The sequence below is a fragment of the Sapajus apella genome, unplaced genomic scaffold (assembly GCF_009761245.1).
Source record: "Sapajus apella isolate SASKATOON/1434 unplaced genomic scaffold, GSC_monkey_1.0 scaffold56, whole genome shotgun sequence".
NCBI classification, from domain to species: domain Eukaryota; kingdom Metazoa; phylum Chordata; class Mammalia; order Primates; family Cebidae; genus Sapajus; species Sapajus apella.
Window position 1 is genome coordinate 10,648,399 of NW_022436996.1, and position 21,389 is coordinate 10,669,787.

The 21,389-nt window shown below is 37.8% G+C and overlaps 1 protein-coding gene across 1 annotated transcript in view; it reads right to left on the bottom strand.

The window, feature by feature from the left end:
- Positions 1 to 21,389, bottom strand: part of CNTNAP2 (contactin associated protein 2) — a 2,272,324-nt gene that overhangs the window by 837,154 nt on the left and 1,413,781 nt on the right. Inside the window, exon 12 of the mRNA XM_032245220.1 lies at positions 7,577 to 7,696. Coding sequence (XP_032101111.1) covers positions 7,577 to 7,696 — 120 coding nt within the window. The remainder of the gene's footprint in view (positions 1 to 7,576; positions 7,697 to 21,389) is intronic.

Consider the following 21,389-nt stretch of genomic DNA (forward strand, 5'->3'; position numbering starts at 1 on the left):
TAATCAAATGGGTGTAATTATCCTGGGTGATGACCTAGTCAGGTGACTGCTGGAAAGTGAGTCAGAGAGGCAAAGCCACAAGGCAGGGACCAGGGAGCACCCTCTGGGAGCTGACAGCAATCTGAGGCCAACAGCCAGTAAGAATATGAGATGTTGGTCTTGAAACCACAAGGAACTGAATCTATCAACACCTGTGTAAGATTCTAAGAAGATCCCAAGTCTCTGGTAAAACCCAAGCCCTGGCTCACACCTTGGTCTCAGCCTGGTAAGACTCTGAGCAGTTGAACCAGGTAACCTGTGCCTTGACACACAGAAACTGTAGATACTAAATTTGTGTTGCTGTAAACTGCTAAGGAAAAGAGCACAGTCATGTGTCACTTAACAACAGGCATAGGTTCTGAGAAATGTGTCATTAGGTGATTTTGTCACTGTGGGAACATCATAGAGTTTACTTACACAAATCTCAGTGTTATAACCTGCTACACACCTAGGCTGTGTGGTGAAGCCTATTGCTCCCAGGCTACAAACCTGTACAGTGTGTTACCGTACTGGATACTGTAGGCAATTGTAACAGAATGGTATCTGAGTCTATAAACCTATCTAAACATAGAAAAGGTACAGTAAACATACAGCATTATAATATTAAAGGACTACCATTATATATGTAGCCTATTGTTGACTGAACATGTATGGGTGCATAACTATACAGTAGGATAGAAATTGTTTTGCTTTGTGGACATGGGGAAGTGGAGGTGGGTGGGTTTATGATATTTTGCACCACAGTTCAAGTCTGCCACCTCAGTGACCCATTTCCTCTTGCTCACGCTGTACTTCTAAAGCCTGTGAGACGCATAACACTAAATACAATACAAACACTGAGTACAAGTGCTTAGAAACTTCAGTTACAAGCTCTCTATAAATATTAGATTAAAAAGTCATGAACAGCTTTTACCATTATAGAGGATAATAGAATTTGATCAGCTAAATCCTGGGGCTTTATAAAGCACAAATTATGTAAACAAGCTTAATGGCTTTTTGATAAAACTACAAAACCAGTGCTAGGAAGAACGCAAGAGGAGTTCTTTATTTGGACTTTAAACTTCATGCACTAGAGCACAGATGCTTACTTAAATTAAGAAAAAAATGAATGCAGGGAGAGTTATAGAGAAAATGAATTAGAGGATAGAATATGAAAAAAAAATATTGTCTTAGGTTTAAGGATAGACAGGAAGTTTCCAAGGATAATGGCTGGATCTTGCTTTATTTACTATTGTTACTATTAACCATCTAGCAGAAAGACTTAAATGAAACTTTAAATACAAAGCTTCAGGGTTTCTAGGGAGAGGATGCTGGTAACACCTGAAGAAAATAGAAATGAAAAGCTTAAATGTTAGGAAAAAAATGTACAATTAAAAGGTTAATACTGAAAATATAAGATCGTTTTCACAAAGTTTTAAAACCAAATTTTCAGAGGGAGCATAAAAACAGAGAAGGCAGGCAAGGATAACAATGACCACATTTTATAATGTGCCCTAACATCTAAAACAAGAAACCAGGCTTTGGCTTTTACAGGATGATACATTTTTTTTAAAAAGGATTCAGTGAAAAATCTCTTCTCAATGTCATCAGCTGTGCAGCACTTGAAATACTCTGTAATTTAGGACACCCCCTAATTTCCAAATTTCTAAGAGATGTACCTCTGAACTGCAGATAGCCAGAAGAATTGCATAGTAGAACAACTGCCTTATGATAAAAAATGAACAAAGTCAATTTATGTCAAACTTGGCCAAGAAATAGTAAATTCAAACTTGTTTGAGATAAGAGGTTTCTATCTAAATTATTTGACTGCAAGCAGTAATTTTTTTCATGTCTCATGGTAACAATAGAAATTTTTTGAATGAAAGGCAGTATAGAAATCAACTTATTCCATTTCCTGCACTTTATTTACAAGAAAACTGAGACAAAGATTATTTATTTTTATTATCTATTTTTTGAGACAGAGTCTTGCTCTGTTACCCAGGCTGGAGTGCAGTGGGGCCATCTCGGCTCACTGCAACCTCTGTCCTCCGGGTTCAAGCGATTTTCCTGTCTCAGCCTCCTGAGTATTTGGGATGACAGGTGTGTGCCACCACACCCACCTAGTTTTTGTATTTTTAGTAGAGATGGGGTTTTGCCATGTTGGTCAGGCTAGTCGTGAACTCCTGACCTCAGGTGATCTGCCCACCTCAGCCTCACAAAATGCATGAGTCACTGTGCCCAGCCAAAGACTTTTTATAATAAATGTGTTCAAGGTCCTACAGTGACTTTGTGTAGCATCTGCCTGTAGGATAACTTTACCTGGTTGAGTTACAGGGACCTAAAGCAACACAGAATCTTACCCTTTTTCCTAGTTTTCCTCTGCTTTTCTGTGCTCCTTGTCATGGGGTTATCATTTTCAACTTTTTCTACCTCATCAGGTACAGTCTGGCCAATTCACCTTCTTAAATACCCATCAAATCAATCTCTTCCTCTTTTACTTTATTGCTACTACTTTATGTTCCCATTTTCAACTCCTGAATTACTACAGGCGCTTTCGAACTTGTTTCCCTCTCTTAAGTCCCAGTGGCCTTTGAAGAACCTTTTTCACAGCTGCCAAAGTGATGCTTTTAATATACACTGCCTGATGAAGTTGCTCTTTTGCTTGAAACCATCCATTGCTTGCTTTGTCCTGAAACCTCAGGACAAAGTTTCAACTGCTTTTCATCCTACACAAAGCATTTTATAAGTTGACCTATTTTTCCTTCCCCTGATTTCCCAGAATCATAACACCTACTTGTTCTTCAAGACTCAGCTTATGAGTCAGCCGTTTTATGGAAGATTTTGCTGGTGTCCTATGCAGTGCTTAAAATGCTCTGTCATTTAGAACACTCCTAATTCCCTAGGATGTAGCTCAATCCATGGTTCCCTGACACTGCCTGTGCAGCATCCTTAGAAGGTTCATCATTCCTGGCCATACCATGTTCCCTGCATTCTAGTTGCTATTTATTGCCATACTTCTGTGGCACCACCACATCCATTGTGCGTGTGTGGATGGATGCCAAGTTGCTCTTTATTCTCCAAGTCCTGTCATTCTCTAGGATCCAAGCAGTCATTTCAACCTCCACACAGATGATCTATCTGCTCCCAAATGCCCTCAGACACTTTTTCTCTATCTACCCTCAATTATGTATATTTTTCCAAACACTTATTAAATATTTTAACACTAGAACCCAACTGAATGATTGAGTAATATGGTTTAGCTCTGTGTCCCTGTTCAAATCTCATCTTGAATTGTAATCCCCACAATCCACATGTGTTGAGGGAAGGACCTGGTGAGAGATGGCTGGGTTATGGGAGCAGTTTTCTCCATGCAGTTCTCATGATAGTGAGTGAGTTCTCATGAGATCTAATGGTTTTATAAGTGTTTGACAGTTCTGCCTTCACATGCTTTCTCTCCTGCTGCCTTGTGGAGAAGGTGCCTGCTTCCCCTTCTGCCAGGATTGTAAATTTCCTGAGGCTTCCCCAGCCATGAGCCCTTCCCTTCCCTTCCTCCTCCTCCTTTTTCTTGACAGGCTTTCTAGCACTTGGGCTGGAATGCAGTGGTGTGATCATGGTTCACTGTAGCCTTGATCCCCCAGGCTGAAATGATCCTCCCACCTCAGCCTCCCAAGTAGCTGGGACCACAGGTGTGTACAACCACACCCAGCTAGGGTTTTTTTTTTTTTTTTTCGTAGAGATAGGGTCTTGCCATGTTGCTCAGGCTGGTCTTGAACTCCTGGGCTCAAGTGATCCACCCTCGTCGGCCTCCCAAAGGGCTGGGATTGCAAGCGTGCGCCACTGTGCCCTGCTTATTGAGTTTCTAAGAGCTCATTTCTGAGATGCTGTTTCTTTGTTATATCAACCCCCAAATGCTATTATCAATTCTCATATATTAACATGTTAATAACTGGCACATTTATATCTCTAACCCAAACAGGCTTTTGGGGCTTCTCCAACTGCAAAATTTGCATCTCAGTTTGGATGGCATATGGCACTTCACATTTAATCAGTCAAAACTAAGTTCTTCAGCTTCCTTTAAAACTGTATTACCCTTATTTTCCACTTCTTCTAAATGGCACTATAATTTATCCAGTTATTCAGTCCATATGTTGAGAAGTTAGTATTGATTACTGTCTCTAAACATTCTCATCCAAACTTTTACCAATCCTGTCAATTCAACCTTCAAAAGAAATCTAAAAATGTATCAGTTTCTCATCACTTTAAACTATCACTACCCTAGTTCAAGGGAGCATCATCTCTTCATTGGACATTTGCAGTAGCGTCAGAACTGGTCACAATGTTTTCATTCTGTCTCTCATAGCAGTCCAAGTGGTAGATGATTGAATGTAATCAAGATCTTATTCTACCGATTAAAATCTTTCCATGGACTCCCACCCACTGTAATTGAAAAATAATTGAAAAATAAAAAAATAAAAGCACCTTTTCTTCTGCCCTACACTCATTATAGCTGGTCTGCTCTGGCCTGCCCCTACCCACCTTTCCCCTGCTTTATTTTGAGTCCCTCTCTTAGGCTCACTATGTTCCAGCCACTGGGATTTCAGTTCTTTGGAATAAGCCAACCTCCCTTGTGCCTTAGGGTATTGGTTTATAGGGCTCATTTCTCTTCTTTGCCTGTTTGAGTGCTTGTCTCCTTTTATACTTCAGGTTTGGGGGAGCATATATAATTTTTCATGACATAGAGTTATATATCAAGACTTTATAGAATACCTCATGCTGTTACTCTCTCTTCTTTAACATTTATCTTTTGGAAATGGAATAGCCCAAGCCAAGCCTTGTGCATCATATTCTCTTAATGATGTTAAATCCACATGCTTTCCAGGAAAAGAAAGCGTTGGTCAGTGACAAAGAACTAAAAGGTGCCTGCTGGCCTGTAAGGCAAGATTCTTCGAGGGTCCCTGACAACACTCAGGTTCATCACTCTCTTGCATGAATAGAAGAAAAATATTCTAATTGCAAAAAGTTGTGCTCTGCTCCTTACAGCTCAGACTGCATCTAAAGTGCTGAGTTAAATTGCAGCTGTGCTCTTTAAGGGAGATACAGATGAAGATAAGACCTATGTTTCTGAGCGAAGGGTTCAATGTACAGGAGAAGCTCCCCTGAAAGTAAACTAATCCTGTGTGTTGTGTGTGTCCTTCATGAGAATTGTGTACATTATAGTTTTATTTCTTTTTATAATTTTTTGGAGATGAATGTAGAACAATAACTAAAATAAATTCTTAATTGTCCAATCCAAGCCAGGATGCCCTGATTTTCCTTGAGGTTAAGAATAGACTTTATTGTATTATATATTTTCATATATTAGGAGAAACCAAAATCAAGATTCTTTTAAATTAAGTCAGGTTATCATAGGTTAATACTTTGGTGCTAACAAGATAAAACTGAAGATATATAAAAAAGAATTTGAGAGTGTTAATAAGTCCAACTGTCAGTGAACTCTTAGATTAATCTCTCTGGTAAGTGTGTTCCTTCTCTGAGGCATGCCTAGAGTTCTTTCTCAAAATAGAAAAATAAAATAAAATGGGAGCTAGCATCTTCCAACTTTCTAGAGGAAATTTAGCAATTTAGGAGATGCTAGCTCCCATTTTATTATTTCTATTTTGAAAAAAATTTTTTGAGACAGGGTCTCACTCTCTTAGACTGATCATGACTCACCATAGCCTCGAATCTCCGGGGCTCAAGGGGATCTTTCCACCTGAGCCTCCTAAGTAGCTGGGAATTTTTCTAACTAGAAATGTGGTCTCACTATATTGCCCAGGCTGGTCAGCTTCCGTTTTATTGTCTTCTTTGTATGTCTTCCATACTACATTGATGCCTTCATCATTTTCCCTTCTATTCCATACCATGCCTGGCTTCCTGATACTGCTAAGAGTTCCCCGCTGGTATCTGCTTGCCTATAGTATCCTTCATGGTTTTCAGTTCTATTTGCACAATACGATTTCCATTTAGACATAATGAATCAGAGTCTGCAGGGATAGAGCCAAGAAGTTTGTGTGGAAAACAAAACAGAAACAAAACAAAACTCCATATATGGCTCTGAATTATAGCCCAAAGTAAAATCCATGGGCTGCAAATAGTTCAGTTTGAATCTTGCCTGAGAAATATGGGCAAGTTATTTAACTCCCAAAGCCTCTAAAAATTTTCATCCAATTACTTTTTTATTTTTTTTCCCCAAGACAGAGTCTTGCTCTGTTGCCCAAGCTGGAGTGCAGTGGTAGCATCTCGGCTCACTGCAACCTCAGCCTTGCAGATTCAGGCAATTCTCCTGCCTCAGCCTCCAAAGTAGCTGGGATTATAGGCACGTGCCACCAAGGCCAGCTAATTTTTGTATTTTTAGTAGAGACAGGGTTTCACCATGTTGGCCAAGCTGGTCTCAAACTCTTGACCTTGTGATCTACCCACCTCAGCCTCCTAAAGTGCTAGGATTACAGGCGTAAGCCACCATGCCTGGCCCTCATCCAATAACTTTTATTGAAGGTTTACCATGTGTTAGACAATATGCTAAGAACCACATGCAGGTTATCTTATTGTATTCATATGATAATGCTATGAAGTGAGTATCCTTATTGACTCATTTTACAGATAAAGATTCTGAGGCTTATTGCATTTAGTAAAGTTAGTAAAGTGTCAAATATTACACATGTGATTAATGAAGCCGGGATGTAAACCCAAGTGTCTGTCTAAAGGATTTATTATGGTACTTGGCAGATGATAAACAGTCACACTCAGTAATGACCATCAGTAGCATCATATTATCATTACCCTCATCATCATATGCCCAGGACTTCATATCAAATGCTGGTCTTTTTCTGAAGCCAGTAAATAATGCATACCTCACACCTTCTTCTGGATTTTTGAAGGGTAAGATGTTGCCAAGTGTCTGATGGAAAATCTGTTTTTAATCTCAGGGATATGTACATCTTAAACATTGTTGTGGAAGTTTATAAGAACCCACAATCTCATTTAACATGGAAGCGGAGAAAAACTAGGTTCTCTTCCCAAGAAGAAAACCCCAAATATATTTCATGAAAGCTTCCGGTAATTTTTGCTATTGTCAAAATGGTATTTCAGTACTTAGAAAGATTTCTTCTATAACCATTGAGAATAGAGGAAGGTCTGGTATGATCTAAAAGCTTCCTCCAGCATGCACAGTGAAGATATTGGAGCCGTGATACTGAAGTTCCTTAGTCTATGTTACCAGTCCTTGCTGTGGGCTTAACTTTTTAACTTTACTTTCTGGTTTTCCCTCCGACATGTTGATTTTTTTACAAAAATGTTTCTTAATTGTTCATGTCAAAGGTAAACATTTTGAAAAGCATAGTGTCAAAATGTTTTACTGCTTTAATAACGCATTTTGCCATCTTATCTAACAAATCCAGCAATATCTTACTGATTAGATGTGATAAAAGCACAGCACCAAAGAAATAAACCATTGGTGGAACTACTTATTCATAACATAGAGAAATGCAATCTTCATAAAACATAAATGTGACACAGTTACCTGTCATGTTGCAGTAAACTTTCAGAGGCCCCAGAGGTCCACTGCCATCAGGATCTATCCAGTAGTAATTGGACGTCTGGCCTAGGTGTTTGTATGCTTCACAGGAAGGCTCGTAGATAGCTAGAACAAAATATCCTATATAAGCACAGCACAGAACAAATGGCTCCCCAGATAAACGCCCCAGTGGCACATGTAATGCCAGCAAACCATTAGTTAGGAGTAGTTCTTCTTCCTAGAATCAACATTCTTTTTCTCTCAATTTAAATTCATGATTTGCTTCCTTCTCTAGAAGCATTCCTGACCTAACAAAGGCAGCGAGCTCCTGGTATGAATTTATGATGGGAAAAGGACTAAAACAGTCATTAAACAAATGTCATGTTTATTTTCCTGGGGCTCAGGATCATCGAAAAAAAATTTTAATTTATAGTTATTTGTAGATGTTAGCCCCTTACTATCAAAAACTTTATTTTCATAAATGTTGTCTGCTTCGTTGGTTGTCAACTAAGAGGCCAGAAAAAATAACCCTTCACTCTCTCTGCTTCTCTCTTCTGGACACACACACATACACTCACACACACATATATTTTTTGCATAGTTATTACAGGTTTCCCATAAATAGTATGCAATTTTGAACCTTCCTTTAACTCAATAAAAAAAAAAAAGCTAGGAAAGAAATTTCTCTGATTCATTTTATTTGTTCCAAGTACTTTAATTACATCAAATCGAGTTTCTGCAGAAAGCTGACATTCATATAATTAAATTATGTTCTTATTGATTATTTCCCTTTTTATTCCAGTGCTCATGACAAATTTTCTTTTTTGCACAGAGACTGCACCTATTTTCAGAAGCACAAAACGGACATTTACATATCTCCTTTGTAGTTAGAACATCTAAAATGCTGCTGTGAAAACTTTTTAAACAGCTCCTCCCAGGAATTCATGAAGAATATGAAAGCTCTCTTCAACTAAGATATGGCTTTGGTAAAAATATGTCCACCTGATGACACAAGCAGGGAAATCTTTGGGTAAATTGGACTGGAATCGCACTCCTAGGGGTTGTCATGTGTTAAATTACAAAACAGCACAAAATAAATTACAAAACATTGTAAAGCTTATAATTCTAATGTACTAATTAAAAATAATTGCATGGTCCTAGAATTAGAGGGCTTTCACTGAGAAGGGTCTCGGTGCCACTTCTCTGGATTTCCAGCTTGGCTGTGCACAAACCTCAGTAGTTACTCTCACAGGAATAATTAGGCTCTGGAAAATCTCGTTTCTCCAACCAAATTCACTAGTGCCTGGTTGAGATCAGAAAGTCAGTTTCATGGATGGTCTGATTTGGGACCTCCCTTTTTTAATCTTCCTCTGCCAAGATCTCTGTGCCTCCTTTGGCTTTCTCCAAGGAGGTAAGACCTTCAACTCGATGTCATTTCAACGACAGCATACTAGAATTAAACTTTCTAAAACTCTGTGATCGATTCATTTCTTCTTCCATGCCTCCCTGCCTCATTTCCTCCTTTTGCACACAGTTATTGAGGAGCTACGGTGTACTGAGGAGTGCATTAGGCATTGAAGATCCAGCTGTGAACAACACAGATAGAAGGCCTTTGGAACAATGTTTGTTCACTAATGATTTTGGTATTGCTCATTCGTAAACTGCTCTTAGAAGAGGATGGGGCTTGAAAGCTAAGCAAAGCCTAGACATTGTTTGTCCCAGTGTAATTGTTAATACGCCCACTTTCAATGTCCCAAGGGTCTCATTCAGATGATAAACTACATGGCTGCTCTAATTCTGCACGTCACACCAAGTAAAACAGTGCAATAAAAAGCAGGGGAGATGCATTTTTAAACTTTTAGCGGGAAGATGCCATAAGTCAATATAGGTTGCACCTTAACTTATATAGAATGAAAACTCTGTATAGCAAAGCAATATGTTTTATGGAAGTGATTCAAAAGGTAAAAAGAATATTTAGGCTGTTTCAACTATAGGCTGCCATTTGAAAGCTTACCAGGACTTAAACTAAAGCAATATGACAAAGAATAAATAGGACTGATTCAAATGTTTGTTTTTAAAGATCTGCAAGACATAGAAACCAAGTGGATATAGGTGTTTAGGAATAAAGAGGAGTTAAGAGTAACCTAAACTCACAATCTTTGAAAATAAAAATGTTGAACTAATTTTTTACACATCTCTCCAGATTATTAAAATTGTTATGTATAGTTCTAGAGAAACCAGGATGTCAGATTCAAATCCTAGTTTTCCTCTTGGTCCGTTTGGCCAATCTGTCGCTGAAACCATTCACCTTTCTTTCTGTTATAATATTTAGTAATTAATCATTCTCTTTTTCTTCTCCCAAAACTCCTTAGCATAGTCCTTCATCGGGTATCTTGTTTTCAACAGTCACCTTATTAATCAGTTTTTCTACCCAAATATCTCTTCACGTCTCAACCAAGTATGCTTTTTAACCAATGTTAGTCTAGTTATGAAACATCCCTTTTATGTTAAGTAATGTGTGATGTTTATTCAATATCTATAAATTATATCACAGATCTTCATCTATGTGTACAAGAACTTTTATTTTCCTAACAAGTTTTTTTCTCTGCTTCAGCTACTTGCCAATGTAAACGTTGTGTTTCGGTCAGGCAAATTCACCATAGGAGCTTGCTTACCTCACCCTCATCCTTTCCAGAGCAGCCTTTATCTATAATATACTACCAACCTTCTCAATCTACACAAGTTCTCAGTCAGAGTTAACAATTAGGCTGGGCACGGTGGCTCACTCCTGTAACCGCAACACTGGAAGGCCTAGCTGAGAGGATTGTTTGAAGCCAGGAATTTGAGACCAGCCTGGGCAACACTGTGAGACCCCATCTCTACAGAAATTTTTAAAAAATATTAGCGTGGTGTTGCGGCACATGCCTATAGTCCCAGCTATTGGGAGGCTGAGGGAGTAAGATCTCTTGAACCCAGGAGTTCGAGGCTGCAGAGAGCTGTGTTCATGTCACTACACACCAGCCTGGGTTACAGAGCAAGACTGTCTCAAAACCAAACCAAACCAAACCAAAACAAAACAAACAAAACGTTAACAAGGCAGAAGTGGTAAGAAATGTGGCTCTGCAGTCAAACAAAACTGCAGACTTCAGTTCAAACTTCAACTCCACAAAACACTACTATGTAATACTGGTGATGTTACCTAACCTCATTTAGCCTTATATGGGGAAGTATAACAGGTATGTTCTAGTGGTGTTACGAAGATCGGAGAACTTAATCCATGTCAGTTGCTCAACACAGTGCTTGACCCATGGCAAACACTTAACAGGTGACATTTTTGGCGTTTTTGTTATAACAATTGTTATTTTGGTCCCACTCAAATTCCTCCTTCATAAGGAGACTCTCCGTACTTAGTATGTCTGTTTTACTATGTAACCCAGGGCACTCATTGCTTATCTTACGTACTGTAATACCTGGTTATCACTGATTAAGGCTTTGATTGACCATTGTTAATTACATATACAAATTTTATTTTCTAATAGGACTGTGAGTCATCATAGGGACAAGGGGCTGTAAAATGTGTTTTCTTTTCTCTTCTATACATTCTAATGTGGTAGATATATTTAAGAAATGGTATTATAACTGAATTTAGAGTTTACCTGTTCTTCATCCTATTCTGATTTTGATTAAGGATTATCAGTTGGCTAATCTGAATAAACAGATGCATTAAACATGATGGAAATATCATAAGCATAGGTAACTATTGCATTTCTAAGAAAGAATATGGCCATTTTAATAAGGGCTATAGACTTAACCCAAGTAATTAATAGTACATGTTGAAGGCATGTGGTGTGGAAAATTTTGGTAATCAAGAAGCTCTTTAGTGGGCTCAATGGCTCATGCCTGTAATCTCACTGCTTTGGAAGGCTGGGGTGGGAAGATCACTTGAGGCTGGAGTTTGAGACCAGCCTGGGAAACACAGCAAGACCCCATCTCTTAAGAAATGAAAGTAAATAATAAAAAGAAGATCTCTTTTTCTTCAAAGTGTAACAATTATTGTGCTTGCCTTTAACCTACAATAGGCCTAAGCTGCTTTGCCTCATCAACACTCACGGAAAACCGAATACTTCAGTCCAAAGTTTTGCATGTATGAAATACCTAGAGAGCTTGTTAAAACAGAAATTCCTGGACTTCACCCCAAAGACTTTGACTCAGTAGAGAATTTGCAGTTATAACAAGCTCCCAAATGATGCTGGCACTACTGTCCTCATACTGCATTTGGAGAAGCATAGCTTTCATCCCGAAAAAGAAGTGAATTCAAGATGGGTAGACTAACTTTGATTTATATTTAAATTTTCAGCAAAAGTAGGTTACTGAAAGACAATACAGTAAAATTGTAAATGTGATAAGGTTAGAATGCTGTCTCACTTTACTCAAAATATGATAAAATGGAATGGGATGCAAAACCATAATGTCAAAAGAAATATATAAATACACAGAAAAAGGTTTATAAAGAAATGCATCAAAATAGTAGGAGTTGTTATTTTTCAGCAGTAATATTATGGGTGATTTAAAACTTTTCATAGTTTTTTAAATTTCCCACATACTTAATAACATGAATATGTTATTTTGTCATTAAAATATGTATTTTGTCATTAAAATACATTTAAAAACATGTATCTAGAATTTTGACCCTGGGGTAAAATGACAAGAATATTTGTGATAGAGCAAAATCACATTAGTTTTATCATCTGAATAAATAATTAAGAAATTTTAGTTCATATCTCCTTTCTGTCATTTACTGCTTAGAAGCTCTCCCTAACATTTTTTTTTCTAACTGTAAAATTAAGTTATTAGGTTGGTGCAAAAGTATTTGCAGCTTTTGCCAAGAAAAGTCATGGCAAAAGCTGAAAATACTTTTGCACCAACCTAATAGTAATACCATCTTCACCAAGTTATTGTGAAGATTAAATAAAATCACACACTTCAAAAACTAGACGTTATGGAGTATATTTAATTTTTCATGCAGAGAATGAGCTAACGACAGTGTTTACCCTGCATGACTCAGCCAATTAACTCTGCACCCGGTGGAATCCTAGTTTGGTTGCATAATTTTTGCACATTAAACCCTAGGAGATGATAGAACACAAGAGGTAAGGCAGCAGCCGCTGAAGAAAAAGAAGGGTCTGAGCCATCGTCGATAACTGAGCTTCGCTAGTAGCCTGCCGAAGGACAGAAAGGTAATTGAGCTGATGGCAAAATAAATAGACTCATCAAGTCTATTGATTTATTGGTAAAGTAATTTTTCTCTGTTGCAACTCCGAGTCCCAAGTACAAGTTCTCATCCTATCTATTCATAAGTAAATCTCAGCTATTCAGAAATATTACTATTGAACATATGAGAGTGCATTTCATAGCATGCAAAAATGTAAACAGTGACAAGCCCTATTTATTTATTTATTTGAGATGGAGTCTGGCTCTGTCACCCAGACTGGAGTGCAATGGTGCTATCTTGGCTCACTGCAACCTCCACCTCCCAGGTTCAAGAGATTCTCCTGCCTCAGCCTCCCAAGTAGCTGGAATTACAGGTGTCTGCCAACATGTCTGGCTAATTTTTATATTTTCAGTAGAGATGGGGTTGCACCATGTTGGCCAAGCTGGTCTCAAACTCCTGACCTCAGGTGATCCGCCAGCCTTGGCCTCCCAAAGTGCTGGGATTATAGGTGTGAGCCACTGTGCTCAGCCTCGAAATATCTTATTCATTTTCATTAAACAATGAATGTTGTCTGTGTATTACCTATGATGGAAAATGGAGTACTGTTGAATTAGTTTCCTCTTGCTGCTATAACAAATGACCAGACAGTGACTTAAAATAGCACCAATTTATCTTACAGTTCTGGAGATGATAGTACGGTTAATAATAGTGATACAGTTCTGGTTTCCTGGGCTAAATTCAAAGCGTTGGTAGCACTGCTTCTCCTGAAAACTCTAGGAAGGAATCTATTTTCTTGCCTTTTTCCAGTTATAGAGGCCACACACATTTCTTGGCTTACCATCTGAGCCCTCTGTCTTTAAAGCTAGCCACTAGATGGAATCTTCCTGATGCTGCATCACTCCAACTCTCTGCTTTCACAGTCCCTTTCTCTATTGTAAGGAGCCCTGCCATTACAGGAAGCAACCCAGATAATCTGGGATAATCTCCTCAAATCAAGGCTCTTAACAGGCATGAAGTCCCTGTGCTATATAAAGTTACATATTCACAGCTTCCATGAATTAAGACATGAACCTCTGGGGTGGGGGGGAGCATTATTTTTACCACAACTATATAAAAACTATATAAACTAATATGATTTTATATAAGTGGTGTATGGAAATAATATTACAACTATATAAAAATGATTGCTCTATTTGAAGAACAACTTTTCTTAAGCAACTAATGTGCTTCCAGTGTTGTTGATGAACATAAGGTATATTACGTAGAATAATAAAGAAAGATGGAAGAATGAAGCCAAATTTTCATACTGAACTTTAAAGGTCCACATGGCCTTGAAGGTTATGTCCACTGGCAGAACATGAAACAGCATGGCCCAAGCTGAGGATGTGAGAGAGAAATTCTGTTAAAGCCTCTGTTCTCTGCTTACATGCAGACATGGCTGCAGGCCTATGCAGGATTGCCAAAACACTGGCAGACAAAGAAAAGCAAGAAGTTTAAGAGCAAAAATAAGAAACAGGTTTGGGGCGCTAGGAAATAAAGCATCAACTAAAGAATGACTAGGGTAGGTGGAGAAACATGAAGGAGGCCCTAGTCCCTATGAGAAGAACTAGAGTTCCATGATGCTGATAAGCTAAGGAAGGCCCTCTCCATCCCTGTCTATACCTCATGCTTTAGGAGAGACAAACTTGAAATACACATCCCTCCTGTTATGACCCTGAAAAGCATGAGGATCACTGGAAGTGGCCAAGGATGAACACATGTTAGAAAGTTACTCACAAGTCAAAGCTGAGCACATACATAAAGGCTACCACTGGAATGTCATAAGCATTCTTCTTGATTGTATGGAAGAGGGAAAATATTCATTTTTAATGATTTGATATGAAATGGAGGAGTAACAAAATAACTTTAAATCTAATTTTGATAAATGCTATAACATTTTGCATATCAATCAATTGATTATGAATTCCTTTACATTTCTGCTCTTTTATATTGGAGGCTATCATGTGCTTAGTGTATACTTGTACATACTTGCTGTAGGGACCAGGTGATAAGATGCTAAAAAAGGGTATTGGTTTTCTGGGAATTTCAACCCTTGAATGAATAAAGAAACTTTTTCATATAAAATGTAGGCATAGCAGCAATATAATTTATATGGAGTGTATCTTGGTTGGTGGTGTTCAGAGTAGGATAGTCTCGGGGCCCTCCTTATTCTGTTCCTTTTTTAACCATGAAACTACCTTCTGATCTTAATCTGGCTTTCAAAAATAAGTTTCTATATTGGAAAGTGGTATTTCTCATTAGAAGCCATGAAACTTACTTTTTTAAAAAAATCTCAAGCAGACTCTAGTGAGTTTGGTTGGAGGAATGTGTTTGCCCAGAACCTAATTATTCCTGTTAAGATAACCACTGAGGTTTGTACACAGCCAAGTTGAAAATCCAGAGAGGCGGCGATGACCTTGAGATACTCCTCAGTGAAAGCTCTCCAATTCTAGGACCATGCAATTATTTTTAATTAGTACAATATAAGCTTCACAATACCTAAGTCCTCATTAACACTTGAATATTAACCTCATATGTTCTCTGTCTGTTTGGATTTTTTTTTTTTTTTGAGCTTGAATGAATGCCCTGAGTAAACTACCTTATTTCCCTGAGGAACCACTGTCTCATTATCAGCACACAGCAAATGTAGATGGTAGAGAGTGTGGATTTAAAAACAGATATTCTGTATGCTAACATTGTGTCATGATCTCTCCCTGAATATAATTTCTGTATGAGATGTTTTTCATTAGAGCCCCTAATGGGATTATGCACCTGTCCAAGTCTCAAGGGGAGGAAGTAAATTAGGATTTTTTAATAAAAAGACAAAGTTTCAATTTCCTGTTACAATTACAATAGCTTGTAGTTCTTCTACTTGACGAATCCTTTGAAAACTTTTTGGAAGCCAGAGTATATCTACATTTATTATTTCATTTCTACTCTCTCCCTTTCCCACACCAAGCCCATTTTTGCCTTTTGTTTGATCCTTCCCAAATTCTTCTGTAATCTAAATTGGCTCCAAGGCTCTGTACCCAAGGAAAAAAAAATCCATACTATTGCAATGCCAGTCACAAAACCAGGACTCTGTGTCTCGATATCATTATGACTACCATATTTCTTAGTGACTTCAATATCCATTCTTCATATTCTTTGACCTATACTCCACAGAATATCAATTTTTGCCGTATTTCATCACTAAATCTAACAACTCTACTTGTATTTTATTCAGGGTTACTTTTAGGTTCTAGAAAACTGTAAGAAGAAGGGAAAGCTTACAAAATCCAACAGGCATACTACAAACTCACACTTCCTCAATTGAATAGGCCTGCACAATGAGGCTCAGTAGCCAGTTCATTGTTGCTCAGATCCTATGGAGGTTGCTTATGTTGCTTCATCTCCTTAGTCTCCATTCCCATCACTAACCTTCCCCCTCTCTTTTTCTTTTCTCCCTTCCCTTTCCCTTCCCCTTCCCTTCCTTTCTGTTGAGATGGAGTTTCACTTGTTGCCTAAGCTGGAGTACAATGGCACGATCTCAGCTCACTGAAACTTTTGTCTCCCGAGTTCAAGCGATTCTTCTACCTCAGCCTCCTGAGTAGCTGGGATTACAGGCACATGCCGTCATGCCCAGCTAATATTTGTATTTTTAGTAGAGACGGGGTTTCACCATGTTGGCCAGGTTGGTCTCTTATTTCTGACCTCAGGTGATCCACCCACCTCAGCCTCCCAAAGTGCTGGGATTTACAGGTGTGAGACACCACACCCAGCCCCTTCCTTATTGCTAATCAATTATTTTATGAACACCTACTAATGTGATAGTGGTATCTAACACTATGCTCTGCCCCAGGAATAAAAAAGTAAAAAAGTCATAAATCCTAGCTCTGGGGAATTTGCTATGTAATATACGGGGCAGGCATGTTAACTAATAAAATACTATACATAATTTGTTAAATGTTATAAAAGAGTATAAAACAAAGTTCTCAGAGACTTTAGAGAAATGGATTGGAGAAGTTGATTTAGGAGAGTCTGGAAAGGCTTTATTTGTGAAGTGATTTTATGCTGTCTTACAGGATGAATAGGCGCTTGCAAGGAAGATAAGAGAAGGATGTTTCCTTATGGTTCCTCCCCAAAACCATGTTATTTCATGTTTGTCCTCAGATCATTTAACTGTTTTCTTGATTTATCTCTTCTCTCTGTTTCCATTGGCTACATCTTATCTGTTAATCTGCAGTGGTCTCCTCGATCTTGGATTCAAGGATGGGTAGACACGTGCCACACGCTAGTCCCATTTCCCAGTCCATTCTAGAGGAAATTCTGCTTCTTCACCACTTACACGTTAGCTCCTCAAGTCAGAATGTTTTCACTGCTCTCTCACCTTCAAGAATGTCATTGATTCCTACCTTGAGCTTTCACGACATCCTCATTCTCTATGGCTTTATTAGACGTTGCCATTGTTGGCTGCCTCCTCATGGAAACATTCTTCTGTTCATTTCTGTGCCCTTACGCGTGTGTTTCTTTTTGCCTGTTGACTGTCCTATCCTGTGTCTTGGGCTGTCATTTTTCTTCTCCTGGCCTGGAAAGGGAGCTGTTCTCTGAGCTCTCTGCCACTGCCATGTGCTTAAAGCAATTAGTTAATGGTTAACTTGTCAAAGATAGCTCCCCTAGAAAAAGGCAGAGCCAGGATTTGAACACAGGAATTCTGACTACAGTGTCCTTATACTTGCTTAAACATTGTGCTGAATTGTCTATACTGATATCATGGAGTAAGAAGGTATATTTCATTCTCATTGTTGAAGGATCGTGTGGAGAAAAGTGAAGGATGTGAGTCACTAAGGAAATGACTCTTTGAAGTGTAGATTTTTCTTATTTATATCTGTGTGTGTGTATGTGTGTGTTTACTGAGGAAAGAAAAATAGAGTAGAGAAATCCTCCATTTGTTTTTAGCTAAACAAATCATAGTTAGTTAAATGAAAAATCAGACTTTTAAACTAAAAAGTGTTAATTGTAAATGCAAACTTTAGTCACTTAAGTAAAGTCATTCTATGACTCAAATAATAAAATGATAGCCATATTTGTATACTAATTTAAAATGTTTTACTCTAATTTATCTAATTCAATGAATGAGGCAATAGGACTGATTTTTAAATGTTAAATACAGCCTTTTAAATTTGATGAAAAAATAAATTATTAAAAAATGTGAGCTTTGAAATTTGAAAATGAAACAGGCTCTTTCCCATAGCAGAAAGAATTGTGTTTAAACTCATATATAACATAAATCAAAAACAAACAAAATACACCCCCACAAAATTGAGGGCCATACAAGGGCATGGTGGGAAGATGTTTAGATCAAGAGTCAGAATTCCTTTTTGTGCCTTCATTCTGTAACTTACTGTCCATATGATTTGGATTATTTGCCACTTAATGTTTCTGAGTATAAATTTTCCCATAAAAATGAGGAATTTGATGGGATATTCAACTTTTATTTTGGCCAAGCACTCTAAGATCTTAATAGTTTATGGTGCATATTTCAAAAGGCCATAACAATCTGAATATCTTTGCTAAGGTTTTATAATTTCTTGTCCATTATTTAAACATTGGAGTGGTCATGAAGATATCATTGGTGATTTTAGGACTCTTCTGACAGAGTTAAAAGAAGATTTAAATATAGATAATCCTGTTAGGAAATATAGAATACTCATGGATGAATACAAGTTGAGAGTCTATTGTTAAAACCAAAACAGCAACAAGACATTAGCATCTGATTTAGGTTTAGGGTAAGAAATTTCCCTGATAGTGGCTTTCTCCAACTTCTTTTGAGATATGAGGATTATAAAATAATAGGACAGTTTTAAAAAATATCAGGCTATTACTAGAATTGCTAATTGTGACGAACATTGCTTGAGGTTCTGTTCAAGCCATCTCAGAAACAAATAATGAAATTGCTAGTCTTCAAAGTAAGCCCCTTCAGTAGAGATTAAGGAGTCAATAACTTCTTCATGCCTTACATAACCAAGATCCAGAGAAGTAATAATATTTTCAAATATTTTAGAATTTTAAGGGACTGCTCCTCTCCCCACATAAGCCCCATCCCTTTCTCTTCAGTTCAGTTTGAGACTTTCTTCCACTCATGCTCAGTGTATTAGTCCACTCTCATGTTGCCAATAAAGACATATGAGACTGGGTAATTTATAAAGGAAAGAGTTTAATGGACTCCCAGTTCTACATGGTTGGGGAGGCATCACAATCATGGTGAAGATGAAGAAAGAGCAAAGGCACATCTTACATGGTGGCAGGCAAGAGAGATTGTGCAGGGAACTCTTATTTATAAAGTACCAGAAATTTCAATCATGATCAAACTGAGTAATTGCTAGGGATCTGTAGTACTCATTTCTTATTATATAGTGCAACTTCTAAATCCTTCTATGAAAATTGTGATATTCCCTCCTCAGGGGAAATTTCCATAAAAGAAAAAATTTTAACAAGCAAGTATTTGATCATTGACATCCTAATAAAAATAATGTATTGCTTTATATGGCATGTGCAATCAAATCATTCAAATACAACGCATGTGTTATGTAAGTAAGTAGCTCTGATTCCAGGGTGTATGTGATAAGAAATGGGGGAATAAAAGAAGGCATGGTGTGGATAACTAGCTCCTCTATGTAGATTATGTATTACTGTATCAGACACATTTAACCCACTGCTTCAAAACCCTTCACTCACCTCTTATACCAGCACTGCTGTGGTGACTACTTTTTACAGACTTTAGCAATGGGTGATAGTCACAGGAACCATTGGTCTTACCATATCCCTCAAGTATATGGGTTGCCCTTTTGTTGAAACCATGGCTGTAACCTGATCACTTAAAGCTCCTCAGGCCAGAAGTCAAGTTGTCTCTGTTTGCAGATGACAAGATTTTATATACAGAAAACCCTATCATTTCAGTTCAAAAACTTGTTGAACTGATAAGCAACTTAAACAAAGTCTCAGGATATAAAATCAATGTGCAAAAATCACAAGAATTCCTTTACTCCAACAATAGGCAAGGAGAGAGCCAAATCATGAGTGAACTCCCATTCGCAATTATTACAAAGAGAATAAAATGCCTAGGAATACAACTTACAAGGGATGTGAAGGACCTCTTCAAGGAGAACTAAAAACCATTGCTCAAAGAAATAAGAGAGGATACAAACAAATGGAAAAACATTTCATCCTCATAGATAGGAAGAATTAATATCATGAAAATGGCCATACTACCCAAAGTAATTTATACATTCAATGCTATTCCCATCAAACTACCATGGATGCTCTTCACAGAATTAGAAATAACTATTTTCAATTTCATATGGGATCAAAGAAGACCCTGTATAGACAAGACAATCCTACGCTAAAAGAACAAAGGTGGAGCCATTATGCTACCTGACTTCAAACTATACCACAAGACTACAGTAACTAAAAAACAGCATGTTATTGGTACCAAAACAGACATACAGACCAATGGAACAGAATAGAGGCCTCAGAAATAACACTGCACATCTACAACCATCTGATCTTTGACAAACCCAACAAAAAGAAGCAATGGGGAAAGGATCTCCTATTCAATAAATGGTGCTGGGAAAATTGGCTAGCCATATCAGAAAACTGAAACTGGACCCCTTCCTTACACCTTATACAAAACTAACTCAAGATGGATTAAAGACTTAAATGTTTTAAAACCCCAAACCATAAAAACCTAGAAGAAAACCTAGGCAATACCATTCAGGACACAGGCATGGGCAAAGACTTCATGAAAAAATTGCCAAAAGCAATGGCAACAAAAGCCAAAATTGACAAATTGGATCTAATTAAGCTAAAGAGCTTATGCACAGCAAAATAAACTATCGTTAGAGTGAACAGGCAACCTACAGAATAAAAGAAAATTTTCACAATCTACACATCTGACAAAGATCTAATAACCAGAATTTACAAGGAACTTAAACATATTTACAAGAAAAAATCAATCCCATCAAAAAGTGGGTGAAGCATATCAACAGACATTTCTCAAAAGAAGACATTTAGGTGGCCAACAAACATATGAAAAAAAGCTCAACATCACTGATCATCAGAGAAATGCAAATCTAAACCACAATGAGACACTATCTCACACAAGTCAAAATGGTAATTCTTATTTTTTCTTTTTTTAAAAAATTATACTTTAAGTTCTGGGGTACATGTGCAGATCATGCAAGTTTGTTACATAGGTATATAAGTGCCAAGGTGGTGGTTTGCTACATCTATCACCCCGTCATCTACATTAGGTATTTTTCCTAATGCTATCCATCCCCAATCCCTTTACCCCCTGCTATTCCTCCTCTAGCCCCCCCCCCCCCCGGCCCCCCTGTGTGATGTTCCCCTCTCTGTGTTCATGTATTCTCATTGTTCAACACCCACTTATGAGTGAGAACATGCAGTGTTCTGTTTTCTGTTCTTGTGTCAGTTTGCTGAGAATGATGATTTCCAGCTTCATCCACGTCCCTGCATAGAACACGAACTCATCCTTTTTTATGGCTGCATAGTATTCCATGGTGTATATGT